Source organism: Perna viridis, chromosome 5 (genome assembly GCF_037379345.1).
Source record: "Perna viridis isolate PV_CMFRI_1.1 ecotype Kerala chromosome 5, ASM3737934v1, whole genome shotgun sequence".
NCBI classification, from domain to species: Eukaryota; Metazoa; Mollusca; class Bivalvia; order Mytilida; family Mytilidae; genus Perna; species Perna viridis.
The window spans coordinates 39574820-39591262 of record NC_142449.1 but is presented as its reverse complement, the minus strand read 5'-3'; the positions used below and the strand labels follow the sequence as shown (position 1 = coordinate 39591262).

At 32.2% G+C, this 16443-nt stretch overlaps 1 protein-coding gene across 4 annotated transcripts in view; it reads right to left on the bottom strand.

Annotated features, from left to right (window-relative positions):
• LOC148617448 (L-fucose kinase-like) overlaps window positions 1–16443 on the bottom strand; it is a 134051-nt gene that overhangs the window by 15395 nt on the left and 102213 nt on the right. For all 4 annotated transcript variants that reach the window (XM_088585142.1, XM_088585141.1, XM_088585143.1 and 1 more), the window contains 18 exons: window positions 15865–15915; window positions 15342–15467; window positions 14792–14864; window positions 12854–12948; window positions 12435–12515; window positions 11894–12013; window positions 11393–11564; window positions 10150–10289; window positions 8163–8324; window positions 7350–7469; window positions 6836–6937; window positions 6402–6532; window positions 6090–6167; window positions 5522–5658; window positions 3695–3843; window positions 3098–3244; window positions 2291–2452; window positions 1413–1447 (listed from right to left, as the gene is read on the bottom strand). In XM_088585142.1, the coding sequence (XP_088441268.1) occupies window positions 1413–1447; window positions 2291–2452; window positions 3098–3244; window positions 3695–3843; window positions 5522–5658; window positions 6090–6167; window positions 6402–6532; window positions 6836–6937; window positions 7350–7469; window positions 8163–8324; window positions 10150–10289; window positions 11393–11564; window positions 11894–12013; window positions 12435–12515; window positions 12854–12948; window positions 14792–14864; window positions 15342–15467; window positions 15865–15915 (2081 nt within the window). The remainder of the gene's footprint in view (window positions 1–1412; window positions 1448–2290; window positions 2453–3097; window positions 3245–3694; window positions 3844–5521; window positions 5659–6089; window positions 6168–6401; window positions 6533–6835; window positions 6938–7349; window positions 7470–8162; window positions 8325–10149; window positions 10290–11392; window positions 11565–11893; window positions 12014–12434; window positions 12516–12853; window positions 12949–14791; window positions 14865–15341; window positions 15468–15864; window positions 15916–16443) is intronic.

Genomic DNA, 16443 nt, shown 5'->3' with positions numbered 1-16443 from the left:
CGTCAAACAGGAAATTCATTTTGTATGAAATCCAATGAACTATCTGACAAATCTATAAAAAGGTTCTCTAAAATTATCAAGTGTCAATGATAAGTACTGTAGTTGCAGAAAAAATTGTTATAATAAGATTGCTACGTGTAGCTATATGTCCCCCCTAAAAAATTGTTTATTACAAAAGTCCCATAACTCCTGTAAAATTATGATCAACTAAATATGGTGATTAACAATCCTTAAAAATTTGAACAAATTCCATTGAGCTGTTTCAGAGGAGTTGCATTCACAAAGTGTCCCTATAATGTAGGATGTATAAATTCAACAAAGTGTAGAATGTGCACAGTCCAATAACTCCAGTATAATAAGTCAGGTCTCACTAACCACTTTTAACGTTTCCATTACTTTACATGTTAAAAAAGTAATTTTCAAAGTCTCACTGTGAATTCCCAGGACAAATGACATCTTAAAGTTGCATACCGTTGCGAAGCTTGGAAAATAAGGCTTCCAAAATCATTATGCTAATGGTATGATGATAGTAGATATTCTTCACAAAATTTACTTGAATAAATAATACTGAAAATCCACATTTTTACCTGTTCTGCTAACTGACAGCATGGAGGCAAATTACATGTAAACAATATTCATACACTTTTGTAGTTAATTACATATATGATTTTAAAGTACACATTCTCAGCTTCATTTTGACTACTTTTAATTATAATACACACAAATAATGCACTTACAATGCATATGTCTAGGTTCAGTGTGTTTTTGGTACTACATAAGGGGGGTGGCCATTTGACCCAGAAGTGGTTAGTGAGACCTCAGATCAAAATGACAGCACAATATAACTGACTACATATGGTGACTAACAATCCTACAAAATTTGAACATAATCTGATGTTCAGTTTTCAAGGAGTTGCATCTATAAAGTTTCATTAAGTGTAGTATGTACAATTTAAACAAAGTTGCATAACTCCTGTAAAATTTGTCAAATCTAAAAGAAAGCACAATATGATCAACTACAAATGGCAACTAACAATCCCACAAAGTTTAAGCAAAATATGTCAAGTGGTTCTCAAGAAGTTGGGCACAGATGGACAACAGTATTTCTATGTCCTTTCCGTGTTTTTGCAAGGACAAAAATGATACAAACAGACACCTAGGTCACTATACACTGCATTTCTTCAAAGTCTGGGTATTATAAATATGAAAATATAATATAAAATAAATACATGCACCAAGTAAAAAAATATCTACAAATTCTGGCATCATCACAAAAAAATGCTCCCAACTATTGTATGAATTAACTACTTTAGAGAACTAAATTCTATGTCTTGGTTAAGAAAACACAAGTACTCTTGACCAACAGTAAATCAACAAGGTGACTCTCAATAACAGTAAGTTGTTTTACTTACTGTTCTATTCTTTTTACTCTTGCTCCTACTGGTCTCTATAATAAGAAAATTACACGTAATGTGCCACCCTAAAATTGATGTTTCAAGAAGTTGATGAACACATCTCAAAGCTATTTACATAGACCACATCCACAATTAAGTGGACTACTTTTGTTGATCACTGTGTTTTGCCTAACATATGAATTGAATGTTTAACTTCTGATGTTTCATCAGCTTGTGAAAGCATTGACTGGTCAATCGTTTTGAACATGAAGCACTTTTAGAAATGTGCTACTCTCAAGGTTTTCACATGCCAATGAAAAATCAAAAATGAAACATTAAATTCTAATAAGAAGTTCCATACAAAGTTTTATCATTATCTAGAACAGTTGCCAAGTTTTAGCAACTAAGAAATAACACAAAACTTAACTTTACCAAAGCACTCTAAAAATTCCAACAGATGTACCATAAAGTGGATTCCTGACTGAAATTAAAGTTGCACACATGGAACAACATACAAGTATAAAAATGTACTATAATTAAGCATTATAGTACTGGTACATTTCAACTTATATTCAAAAGATTCTCATGTTCTTACTCACAAAAACTGACTGAGGCATAAAAAATCAACAAATTATAAGTGGAGGATACTTGTTAGGTTGGTTCTACAGTAAAACCCTGAATAAACCATTACCCTATCTAAACGATCACCACATCTAATTGTATCAGTTTAAATGCATTTTGAAGCTTTGAAAAAATTTTGGACAGATTTCACTGTATAATTTGTTAACATTATTTACAGACTAAAGAAAATATGATGGATAGTTTGTTCTAAATTTTCATTATGTCTTCCAGCTAACCATCTAACTGATAATATGTTTTCCAAAGTACAGTTTTACCTTTCCATTTACAAGCAAGGCTACCATGGTTACAGCTCCTCCGTGTTCATAGGTGATGGGAGGGGTATCAGACCATCCCCCAGAAACATCAATCCTGGCAGGACACTCTGCTGTTAACCATTTCTCCATCGCTGGAAGGTCACATGACTCTGTCTTGAAAAACTGGGAAAAACAAGAAGTATTTAAATGAGGAAAAGAAATAGTAGCCCTGTGGGGCATTTTAAGAGTCAAAATATTTATTCATAAAGCAACTCTTCTAAAACAAGCCTGGCTCAAATTGGAATGTCTGCTATGTATGGCTAACCAATAAATGTATTTTTAAAGAGGGATTTTTTACCAGTTAATATTAATAGCATCCTTTAGCGTTTTTGCTTTAGGAAAATATTTTTCAAGTATTATGAAAAAAAAATGATAGAAAAAAACATTTTGCCAACATAATGGTAAGTTTTAGACACAAATTCATGTTGGGTGATTATAGCTGATTGTACTGTTGAAATTATAACATCCTCAATCATATCTGTTAACTTCTGAACAGTTCATTTGGGATGCAAAATTCATATACATATATTCATCCCAAAATTCATCACAGAGTAATTTAACAAAAAACTGCCTACAAATCATAAATTTTCATGTGGAAGATTCTATAAAAAATGTTCATTGATTGTGTTGGAGTCTGCCTTAATACATTTTTTTCGATCAAAACATTTGTTTAATAGAATCAACAGATTTTTTCCTGTTACTGCCAGAACATTTAAGGATGTAAATATGCACCATAAATATATGAGAAAAAAATAATTTAACACTAACTTCTTTCACTGTCATCACTGCATGTCTAATAAATATAGAGGCAGCCCCTTCATAATGTCTGGCTGCTCTGACACACAAGTCTGGTCTACTCAACCACTTAGATCTTTCTTTAGCTAGAGCAGCTATACCATTCTGGAAATCTCCTATCTGAAAATTGTGTTCAGTTATGTATACTGAGTTATTATTACTCTGACCCCAATGGCACAAATATTACTTGGTATTTTGATTAGAGCTTCACTTAAACTGAAATATAATCTTACATGAAATATTTTTTCAGTTCTATAGCAGTTATAGACTTGACTTTCTTTTAAGCTTGCTTAACAACAAATTTTCACAATTTGGTTGCAGTCTGATAGCTACTTTAACAGACCCAAGAAGCCAACATACAAAAGGAATATCAACTTGACAGTAAATACCAGTTTGCCATAAAAATAAAAATCCTCCTTAATGCAGAATAAAATATGGACTGCTTTAATCGATAAATTAAATTCATTGATTGTCTTTTTAATTTCTTTAAAAAGACATTGCTCTATTTATTTTGACATAGTTAGTCAACAGCCAATGAACAAGTATAAAAAAATCATATTACTGACCAACCTCTAATAAATGAAATGCTTTAGACCATGATTTGTTAGCAGCAGGACCACTCCTAAGTCCTCCTTGTGTACCTCCCAAACAACCTAATACATCAGCTATGTTGGCTAGAGTTCTAGCTGTCACTCCAGGGTCTCCACTATTGGCTGCAACTATCAATATTAAGTAGAATTAGATAAAAATGTAGAAAGCTCAACAATTATAAAAGCTGAATGTAAAATGTAGATAGTGAGATAAACAGATCATATCATATCTAAACCTTTGTGTGAGTAAGTTAAGTATATACAAAAAGTTAAAAAAGTTGCACTTTTTAAAGGTTATCTAGTTCTCATCTGCAATATTGGGATATTTGAAATTGATTCTTTTAAAAATAAACATCAGAGCAAATAACTTGGGAACTACATGTGAACAGAACAAGAACCATTCAGTAAAGAAAAACTTACAGCATTTGACAGCAAAAAAAAAACAACAGAAATACACTTCAAAATGCACTGTTTCATTGTTTACAAATTATTCTTTGTTAATACGACTAAACCTGTCTAGAATACAAGCTGCATTCAACAAACACTTGGACCAAAATTCAATATGCCCCCAAACTCCTTCGCAGGCTAATTGATTATCAAACCTTAGTCAAGCATTATTGATTATTATAACCTGATCATGTGTTTTGGATTATTTTACTTTGGTCAAGTGTTTTGGATTATCATACCTTGGTGGAATGTTTTGGATTGTCACATCTTGGTCAAGCATTTTGGTATTATCACACCTTGGTCAAGTGTTTTGGGATTATCATACCTTGGTCCAGTGTTTAGGATTATCAAATCTTGGACTGGTGTTTTAGATTATCTAACCTTGGTCTAGTGTTTAGGATTATCACACCTTGGTCATGTAGTTAGGATTATCACACCTTGGTCAAGTATCTAGGGTTATCACACCTAGGTCTAGTGTTTTGGATTATCACACATTGGTCATGTAGTTAGGATTATCACACCTTGGTCAAGTATCTAGGGTTATCACACCTAGGTCTAGTGTTTTGGATTATCACACATTGGTGGAATGTTTTGGATTGTCACATCTTGGTCAAGCATTTTGGTATTATCACACCTTGGTCAAGTGTTTTGGGATTATCATACCTTGGTCCAGTGTTTAGGATTATCAAATCTTGGACTGGTGTTTTAGATTATCTAACCTTGGTCTATTGCTTAGGATTATCACACCTTGGTCATGTAGTTAGGATTATCACATCTTGGTCAAGTATCTAGGGTTATCACACCTAGGTCTAGTGTTTTGGATTATCACACATTGGTGGAATGTTTTGGATTGTCACACCTTGATCAAGTGTTTTGGATTATCACACCTTGGTCAAGTGTTTTGTTATTATCACACCTTGGTCTAGTGTTTTGAATTATCACACCTTGGTCAAGTGTTTTGGTATTATCATACCTTTGTCTAGTGTTTTGGATTATCATGTGTTGGTGGAATGTTTTGGATTATCACACCATGGTAAAGTGTTTTGAATTACTGTGAAAGTACTTTAATTAGTGGATACCAATTTTTGTGGATTAGGGAAGACACACAAGTTTGTGGATTCTTGAATTCATGTTTTTGAGGTTTTCAATGGAAATCACCTTTTCATTGGGAGACAAATTTCTTGGTTTGGCCTACCCATGCAAACCACTAAAATTTATACCCCATGAACAATAGTACTTTCAAAGTACCCTACCTTAGTCAATTGTTTAGGATTATCATACCTTGGTCAAATGTTTTATCTTACCTTGCTCAAGTGTTTTGGATTATCATACCTTGGTCAAATGTTTTGGTTTATCTTACCTTTGTCAAGTGTTTTGAGGATATTTTCAGTAAATCCATCCACTACAGTGCTGGTATAGATACTTCTAAATCCTACATTCTTCTTTTTAATCAGTCCATCGGATATATTCCTTTCACATACGTCATAAAAAAGGTTTCTGAAAACAAATATTTATGGATATTGGTTAAATACTGCTTTTGAACACTGGCAATACTTAATATGAGAGTGAAGTTGAACATTTAGTTCAAAGTTGAAACTTAAAAAATCAGAGTAATTTACATACACAATATAAACATTTCGAATAATTCTTCAAAGAAAAAAAATTGGTATCAGAGAAAATTACCCACTTTACAATATCTGTTATGACTGCCACCTTTGTGGTGCCAGAGATTTTCTTTACCCAGTGGTTTGGAACAGAAGAAAGGAAGTATAGTGTTTCATACTTGAGGTTCACTTCTCAGTCATTTAAGCTGTTTTATCTAATCTTTTTTCCATCAGAGTAATGGTCTCTATTCTGTCAAGAATTTTTTTTTTAATATTTAACGGCTTAAATAGTATACATATACAGAAAAAAAAATGAAATAGTACCTTTTCCAGTGGAATTCCTCGTCTAAATTGATCAAATCTAATATTTCTTCTAGTGACAATCTCCATGCAGACCTCCATCTGTAAACAACAGTATCAATATCATCATCAATATTTCTTGATGTTTTGACTTAAGCAAAGAGATGTACATTTGGAAGTTCAAATGCATTCTTTTTTAAATGTAAGCGTAAATTTGAAATACAAAACCTATTTTGTAAAGCAAAGATTAACAAAAGATTTTTTTTCAGACCACAATGTACATATGAAATGCAAATAACAAAGTCTTTCTAAAAATTTGATCAGTTTGAAAATTACCTTCTCAATATAGTTTTATCTTGGTCTTCTATCTGACCTTGTAACCATAAAATCTCCTTCAGTCCTATCTGCTCTGTAGCATGGAACACAGGAAAAAGCTTGGCTGTCATTATTGACTGGTCGTCATTATCCTATAAACAATTTTAAACAAATGTCTAAGACTTTGATATTGTGATGAACAAAAACTGCAAGGGGTTTTTATATGAAGGACACCCTCAGATAAGCAGAGTTAAGGAGTGTATAGCCGATTAACAACAATACTTCCATTTCCTATACTATTCTAATTATCCACTTTTGTAGCTGCATATATCATTATAATGATGCGATCCAGCAATAAGTTTTTTTCTGATAGACACTGACAATTATAAAATTCATTTATTGCATTTAGAAAGATCTTCCAAAACCATTTCAATTAATTTTTCATGTGTACCTACACAATCTGAAGGCCAAAGATCTTCCTTTATTATACCAGTTCTGTTCATAATGACAACCCATGGACTGTTACAGAAATTACTAGTAGATCTCCACATTGGTTGCTAAATAAATTCAATAATCTTAAATTAGACAAACATTCACTTATCTCTATTATCAAGCAAGAATAAATCTAGTACCACATTTTTATATGCTTCTTTAAAGTCAAGATGGACTTATAATACTACATGTTAAAGTGACTCTTTCCTTTTTAAGTAAGTGACAAGTTCAAATTTACTTGGATAATCAAAAGATAAAAAAAATTGAAAAAGATTGATAAGCCAACAACCTAAAAAATAATTTAATTCCTGAAAATAGAAAATATTTCCAAGCACAAACTTATTTAATGAAAGCATGATTGTTCCTTAGGATGTCCTGCACAAAAAACCTCACAAATCATTACTTCCTGATATTGTTTTGTCCAAAGATTTTCCCACATTAGTACCTCCAAGTTACAATAATTAGGCCATGAGTTACCTGAATAAGATCAAATCTACCATGTGTAGTAAGTACATATCTGGTCATCCCTAAGGATTTAATATCAATGTTAAAACCTTGAACAACAATGGCATCTGCAAACTTAATGGTTTTTCTTGTCTGCAACATAAAAAAAGATTTAGTGTACAAATTAAGGATTATGGTTGATATAAATAAAATTTGTTAATAACAAAATAAGTGAAATACTTACTGAAATTCTGCAGTTTTTTTAAGTTATACAGATAATAAGCCTCCCTTGGGTTTATCTCTTTTCTGTCAAATTCTAAAAGATCATTTAGTTATCTAAGATCGTCTGAATATAGCTGAAATATTGCTGCTCGGATGTTAAACCCCAACAAACAAACAAAAGTTATCTAAGTTTCTCATATCTTTTGTTATAGCTATTGCTTGCCTTTAACCTTTGATCTCAGACATACAGAATAACAACAGTTCTAAAGTCGAGGGAGAAATTATGAGGGTCACAACTAGATGGAAGGAAATGTGATGTATTGTTGAGAGATTCTAATATTGTTCTGTTTATGTTGGAGTATTGTTGTCATAGGACCTATTTTAGTACATAAAATGTATCACAATAGTAGCTTTAAGAAGAAAATGTAAAGTAACAACAGAAAAAATGTAAATGGAGGTTTTTAATGCCCTATCTACCTTTTCACACAATCGGTGGAAGTACATGTATGTTAAAGCTGGTAATAAATTTGTATCACATCATTCTCAATAGCTTTTCCCTATTTCATTTGTCACACTTAGAAAGTTTTAAGGTTAATCAATTGTTGAATTCTACAAAGATTTTACCTCATAGGCCTCTATTTTTAGCCCTGAGACAAATGAATCTGACTGGATGATGACATTTCCATGGATCTGACAACCAGTGACAACTGATTTACTGCCAACTTCTACATTTCCCGACAATACAGTATTTATAATGGTACTCTCTTCATCTACCTTCACTCCTGACTATAAAAGTGAGAAAATTGCATGAATTTATAATAAAATGTTCCATGCTATGTCATACTAAAAATACTCTCATTCAACCATTTCTGCTCAGTGAAATATACAACAAATACTAAGAGGCCTTGTAAGTCTTGTTTCTAATTAAATTTTTGATCTGCAAATTTTACAGTTAAAAGCATTTTAAAACAAATTTACTGTGCTACGTACGGGTACAACAATATGATGCATAACTATCAAAAGTTTCTATTTTGTTTGACTAATAAGTTTATTATATTATTATAGTGTAGAAATAGTTTATCATCATATTTACCCATAAGATGTTTTTGTTGAAATGATTGTATTCTTTACTCCATAAACAACCACTTCCAATGCTTTTGAATGGAAGTGTTAGACATTGCCATGTGACAAGACTTATGAGCCCTTTAGCATACACTGAGTAACAACAAACTTTTTGAGGAGATATTGTTTAATGCGTGTACAGTGAAACTTCTCCAAACCGGACCCTCAGAAAACCAGTCTTCCCTTCAAACCAGCCAATATACCTTAAAACTTGTGTGTTTTGTCTTAGACCGGCCACCTCCTAAAACCGTACAACGGCCAGTTTTTCAGAGTTTTAGTTACATATTTCAAATAAAAAACAACCTCTCAATTCAGGCTGCTCAATTACTGTTCACCTGTAATAAATGTGTCAACAAAACTGTAAATGATTACGTAATATTACGTAATTAATAATTCATTCACTGACTGGTTTGCATTTCATCAGTGGACAGATGATAATTGAAGGGGACAGTAGTTTGGACAACAAATTTAATCCAGACATTACATTTTATCACTTGTGTTGGCTGTTAATTGGTGTGTACACATGTCAGGCAACTGGGGTCATTTAATAGTATGATCTTTACAATCTTTTAACTGTCAATTAATGTCACCTGTACCCAAGCCAAAACAACACAGGAGTGAAATTATTAGACTTTGTTGATGGTTAATTTACGAAAACAATACAAATAATTAATTACCATCAATAGCCCTTGGATCTTTAATACACATTCTTTCAAAACCGTGAACATTATTTTGTTGGCAGTACCGTTTGTAAAATCAAATCATTTACAAATGATGCAAGCTTTGAAATATAATAAAAGGGCAAAAGTTTTGAATTGGCATTAAACTTATCTCGACCAACAAACTGACAAGGTGTAGGGTTATATAACACATTAATGGAAACAGTTTTTAGAATGCATTGCTATTTTTCACAAAACCGGCCACCCCTATAAACCGGCCATTTTTTCTTGTCCCAGTGGTGGCTGGTTTGGAGAAGTTTCACTGTATTACCTTCCACATAACTGATGCAGGGAAGCATGTTTATTGGTTCATCTTAAGAAATGGCTGCACTATTTCATTCTAAGTAGTCATTAAAAATCATTGTAAAATTAGTCAGGGTTTGAAGTATCAGGTAAAGACTATTATAACATTAACTAGCAAGTATTGTCATGTAGGTATACCCCACTCATACAGGATGTTGAAATGGGACAGCAACCAAAAACGTATGCCCCATCTATATAAAGTTACATGCCAAATTTGAAATTAATCTTTCCATTGGGAGTCAAGACAATTGCAGTGAAATGCAAAAGAAATGACAGACAGACAGAATGACAGATTGACAGAGATGGTGATAACAATATACCACTCACATGTTGAATGGGTGTATAATATATGACATAATGGTGTGCTTAATCACTTCCCACTAAATACAGTAACAGGCATTATTTTCTTCCATGTGATAATGAAGCATATCATCTACTTCATTTCCAACACCATTTTCATTTAATACCTGTATATATGCATATGACTGTTTGTTCCACGTCAACTCTGTCCTGGGAAAATTGTCTTTCATGGGACAGTCCATTAGTTGGTGTTTGTGATTTACTACCGTATTGGATAAATAATGGAATGTTCCTTCCTCTATCATACCTTAAGGGCAAAGAAAATAAATGAGGTATAGCTTTGAAAACTTAAATAAGTATGCTTTGTGGGTCAGCTGCTATCACTTGCTTCATTGAAAAATTAAACAAAAAATATACACTACATTGTATCAAAATATTTTCTTTTCTTCAAATATTACATTTTATGGGGAATATATGAAATTGAAAGGTTTAAAACAAATTATTAACCAACTACCCAAAATACAATAAATACGTCTAAAACTGACCAATTGATATGAATTCAAACCGGGCATCTATACGGGGTCAATATGGATCAAACCAGGGCCAATACTGCATCATAACTTCCGGTCACTTGATACCACCATTTTGAATTAGATATTAGCACTTCATTATCCTGCTGGATTATTTATGCATATGTACCTTAACATGTATATAATTAACAAAACAAATAAAAAACTAAGAATAAGGTAAGAAAACTTGAATTTGAGTTGGCATATCATTCAAATACAATCACAAGCTCTAAGGAGCTTCAGACCAAATATAAAAAACATACATAATGTAATATAAACCAGACAAACTAGAATCAAAGGATATGCATATAGAAAACAAAAAAAAAGGAATCCAACATAACTATGATATGCAAACCAATAATTATTACACCTGACAACCCTATTGTAATGCCTAAAACAAAAGTGCAGAATATAATTTCAATTGCACATTTGTATATCTAAAATGTGCTTTCAGAATTGTATTATTAAGGAACTTTGATCGCCGGACTAAAAGCTGCAGAAACACACAAAAAATCTTCCATTTTATACAAAAAGGATATTTAAGACTGATTAATGCAAATAAACCTACATGTTCTTGGTAAAACACGAAAACAACTGTTCTACAAATCATCTAGTTGAGTTGGTGAATAAAATTGTCAATAAATATGTAATTTGATATTGGCCCTGTTATAGGTTTTGGTCAATCATATTGGCCTCAACAGCGGTATTGGCCCTCAGTGATGCCTCGGGGCCAATATGACCACCTCAACCAATATGACAGACCTCAAACCTATAACAGGGCCAATATGAAATAACATATTTATTAACATATAATAAATTTCAAAACTTTACATTTACTTACAGCTCCATATGTTAAAGTTGCTTAGTTGTTTCCATAATAGTGTTCTAGCTGCAATCATTGTTTTATCAATGTGAGAGTTATCTTCCATGCTTCTTGAACTTTGACCTGATACAAATTCTTTTTCAGTAACTGCTGTTGCCATGGGTAACATCACATCAAAAAACAATGATAGCTGTAATGATATAGATTATATGGAATGTTCAGAATAGAACATTGTATTTTTAAGCTATAATAAATGATCAGAATTCAGAAAAAATACTACAAAATTTTAATATATTAAAATGACATCAAATGGCAATTGTAACCATGATGTTTCCTAAAGAAATACTTTCTAATACTTTTTCCAAATCTCACTGATACAACATCTGTATTAAAAGGACCTTATAAAGGTAGCTATGTATTGTGGATGTCCTGCATCCAATAGCAAATATCAGGAAGCTTTTTTCATATGAATCTATATTCTGTTCACTACTTTTAAAGCATTATTTTAAAAACCAATACCTGTATAGGTGGTTCCCCACTGTCAAGCCCCATGTAAGTACAAGCATCTAAAGGAGGCTTCATGTAAAAACCGAGTAGCTTCTGTGAAACTGTAGAGCTGAAATAAACCACTGAACACACCTAAAATGGGAGATAAATATTATTAATCAGTACTTTGAATCATACTTAAAATTCACTGTGTGACTGCTGTAAATGTATTTATTTTTGTGATTACTATATTTTGCAAATTCTATCAGGTTAACATATTTACAAGTATCAATTTTCGTGGTTTCAAAAAAAATGTTTTCCATTATATAGTGATAAAATTCATTTTCTCTGGTATTATTTCCAGTTTTCTGTTCTGTGAAAATAGGGAAAATTAGTATGTTTACAGTATTGGGCATAATCATATTCTGCACAAATAGGAGGGTAGCCATTCTTTGGCCAGTTTTCTTGTTTCTATAGAAAGCATGCTTGACGATAATGTCATCATGTTTAGAGACTTGACTGAAATGTGAACAATTTGGAATTATTCATTTAAGCTATCATACCAAGAACTTACCACTGGAACTTTTCCATCAGGCCTTTCACAACACTCGAGACTTCCCAAATCTTTTTGGTACAATATATCTCCAACATTTCCCTAAAATTCGAAAAACATGTTGAAATTGTTATTCTAATAAAGATTGTAATCTATTTTCTTTGTGTATTTTGTACTGAACTGAAAATTTCATCCGCATAGTCATGTACTTGTTCATGGAAGCAAAACTAATTACACCCAAGAAAAAGGCGCAGCTTCCAATTGAGTCACATTATATTGTTTTGGTATGGAAAGGGACAACTGTCAATTCTTAAATACTTGGAATGATTTGGATAGGGATTAAATAAATGATCTGCAAGACTAAAAATAATCACTTTATCATCAATCCATCAATTGATAAAAATTGACAATCTTTATATAAATGGATTAAAATAACTTACATCTTGATCAATCTTATAAACTCCATGGTCTCTACAATATTTAGGAGTACTGGGTACAGTTACGGCACAGGCATTACAAGATTTCCAGGGAATATCTGTAAAATGTTTAATTTCTCAAGTAATCAATGATAATTAAAGCGTTAATTGATCAAACATAGCCTTTTCTGAACATTGGAGGCAATTAAGTCTACCTAAAAATAAATCCTTAGTTCTTAGGTCTCACTAACCATTTCTAACATTTCCATTACTTTACATATTAAATAAGTAATTTTCAATGTTCCACTGTGAATTCCCAGGACAAATGACACTTTAAAGTTACATACCATTACAAAGCTTGGAAAATAAGGCTTTCAAAATCATTACTCTAATGGTACAATGTCCATAGAAATTCTTCACAAAATTTACTTGAATAAAAAAATCCTGAAAATCATCTGAATATAGCTGAAATACTGCTGCTCGGACGTTAAACCCCAACAATCAATCAATCAACTGAAAATCAACATTTTCACCTTTTCTGCTAACTGACAGCATGGAGTCAAATTACTCACAAATGTAAACAATATTCATACACTTGTAGTAAAATACATATATGATTTTAAAGTACACATTCTCAGATTTATTTTGAATTCCAAATCATCTTCCAAATATACAGAGGAAAATGTTTACAAAATGCTGGAATTTTTAATCGACAACATATTTGTCCAGTATGGTGGACGTGTTTTTCAACAAACGGTCGGCATTCCAATGGGAACAAATTGTGCTCCTTTACTTGCTGACCTATTTCACTCTTATGAGACTGACTTTATAGCTGATCTGATCAGAAAGAAAGAATATCATTTGGCTAGATCCTTCAATCTCAGTTTCCGCTATATAGATGACATATTATCTTTAAACAATCCTAATTTCGGGGATTTGATACATTGCATCTATCCAAAAGAACTTGAGATAAAGGATACTACAGACACTATGAAGTCAGCCTCATATCTTGACCTACACTTAGAGGAAAACTATTGACCAAACTTTATGACAAACGTGATGACTTTTCATTCAGAATTGTCAACTTTCCTTTCATCTGTGGCAACATCCCTTCGGCTCCTGCGTATGGAGTGTTCATATCACAACTCAAACGTTATGCCAGAGCTTGCCAAAACAACACATGACTTTTTGTATCGCGCTAGAACTCTAACAAATAGGCTTCTGGAACAGGGTTATGTTGCTACAAGACTGAAGTCATCACTACAGAAGTTTCATGGTCGTCATCATGAACTTGTGGATCGTTCTGGTGTATCCATCAGCACCATGAAAAATGATGTATTCAACGGGTCATAGTTTTCCTTTCCTCGTTTGTCTACCCAGGACTTGACTTTTTATGAGCAACTTGGCGGGTGTTTCTAGAAAAGCAGAGGACACTTACCCTACCGGTGCACCTGGTCCATGCTCCCAGTTTTTAGTGGAGTCCGAGTTGCTCATTTACTTCTGTTATTTTGCATGCATGATTTTAGTTACTTTATGTTCTTTGTTGTGTATGTCTGTTTTCCATGTCTGGTCTTTGTCCCTGGATTACATTCTTTTGATTACATTGGTTAATGAGACCTTAGTCCCTCCCTTCAGTTGTCTACCTTGAGGGTTGCCCATTTCTAATTATCCCATTTACACAAAAAATCACATCCATTATATTTTTCCCATTTCATGATCAATATATAAACATCCTCATTGGTATTCATGAAATGGCATGAGAATAAAAGAATTAACTCATAATGGCCTAGTGTAAAACAAAATTTTAAGTAAAATTTCACAAACCAACAAAAGTTAACCACACCTTAAAATTGATACCAATGAAAGAATAAGATCTTTTACAGTATATGTTTCATAAAAACTTCTCTTTGACAAACAAATTACAAAAGCTAAATTCTTGAATGATGCATGAGAAATACAAACCTGCATTTTTAGGAATAGATAATATCATATCTGTACTAGAAATCCATAATCCTGGACCTGACTTAACTGCAAGCTGTAACAGAAACAATAGCATAAACGAAAACTTTATAGAGCATGCCTAAGTATTGGACACTTCATCACAGAAATAGATCCCTTGACAGAGATTTCTGTTAAAATCAATCTCATGCAAGCTTTCCAAACGAAGGCTGTATTTAGATGACAAGAGTAAAAGTATGATTTTTACCTAAGTCCCTCTACTGAAAAAAAGCCTCCTTTTGCAAATTTCTGTGCAACTCAATCCCATCGAAGCTTTTATGATTATATTTACTGTTTCAAATTTCATGGAAATCTATCATGATTAAAGCCCTATTCTGAAAAAAAAACATATCATAAAACTTCTATCAAACTAAAAATCCCTTCAAAGTTTATATCATACAACTTGCTAGGTGAACTACTACTTACTTGGAATGATAACAAATACATGTTTTTGAATTATGCTAATGAGTAACTCTAATGAGTGAAAGTTCAAAATTCAAAACATGTAAAGCACCTTTTCAGAAATATTCTTTATAAGTAGGTCAACATTAGTAATGAGACTATCATATTCAGGATTGGCATAGCTGACTGGTAATGTCATGAATGTACGGCCACATGGATCATATGGATACAATCTCCCCTGAAAAAAAATCAAACAAATAAATAGTGGGAGGTTATGAGACAATGATATAAATGTGACGGTTCAAAATATGACAAAACCATAAAGATTCTGGAGTGGACACAAAAAACTACCTCAAAATCTTGTCTTCAAATGTAACCCTTCCCCCTACAATCTGCTAGACTAAACTGTTAAATTAATTTAAGCAAATACTTCAGTGATAAATTTCATTCACCTAGATCACAAGATCTCTTTTAGGTATTGGAACTACCAGGTATGTAACTTTCAGTTGTAATAATCATGTCATAATGTATTAAATGAACATCAAATTAATTTTAAAAAACAATATTGGTTGGGGCATTTTTTTTATTTTCTACATCTGTTCTGTCTAATAATTCTACTCAAAATTGTCACTTACACTGTGCAAAATGAGGATGTATGACTCCTGAAGAACATCACTGTTGATGACCTGTTTCAATAAAAAAGAAAGTCTACTTGGCAATCATTTTTTTCTGTAGTACAGACTTAATAAGTTTGAAAGCTTACTTGTTGTAATTGTTTTGTGCTATTGTAAGATCATCTTTTAACCACAAATGTATTTCATGTAAAATCCAGTGGTGAAGTCACATAAAATAATAAAGACAGGAAAAATAATTGTTATACACAATTCTAGTAATACCCCAGCTATTTATTCACAAACCATTTTTTAACATGCATACAGTCTTATCCTATTGTGGTTTTTTTTATCATATAATATTCTTGTAAGCAAGTCTATGCATTGAAATATTTTTTTATTAAAAACTGTCCTTCCACATATACAGCAACTGGTATGACATACTTTATACATCATTTATATTTTTTTCAAATTTATGCTAGGGTTATCATGCAAGTCAATATCTTAAAAAAAAAATACAATAAAAAATGTGATATTTTCATGGCCATTCTAGTCTAGATATAGGATTTGTAAGTCTAGTTCTAGTTTCATTTTCCTTACCAG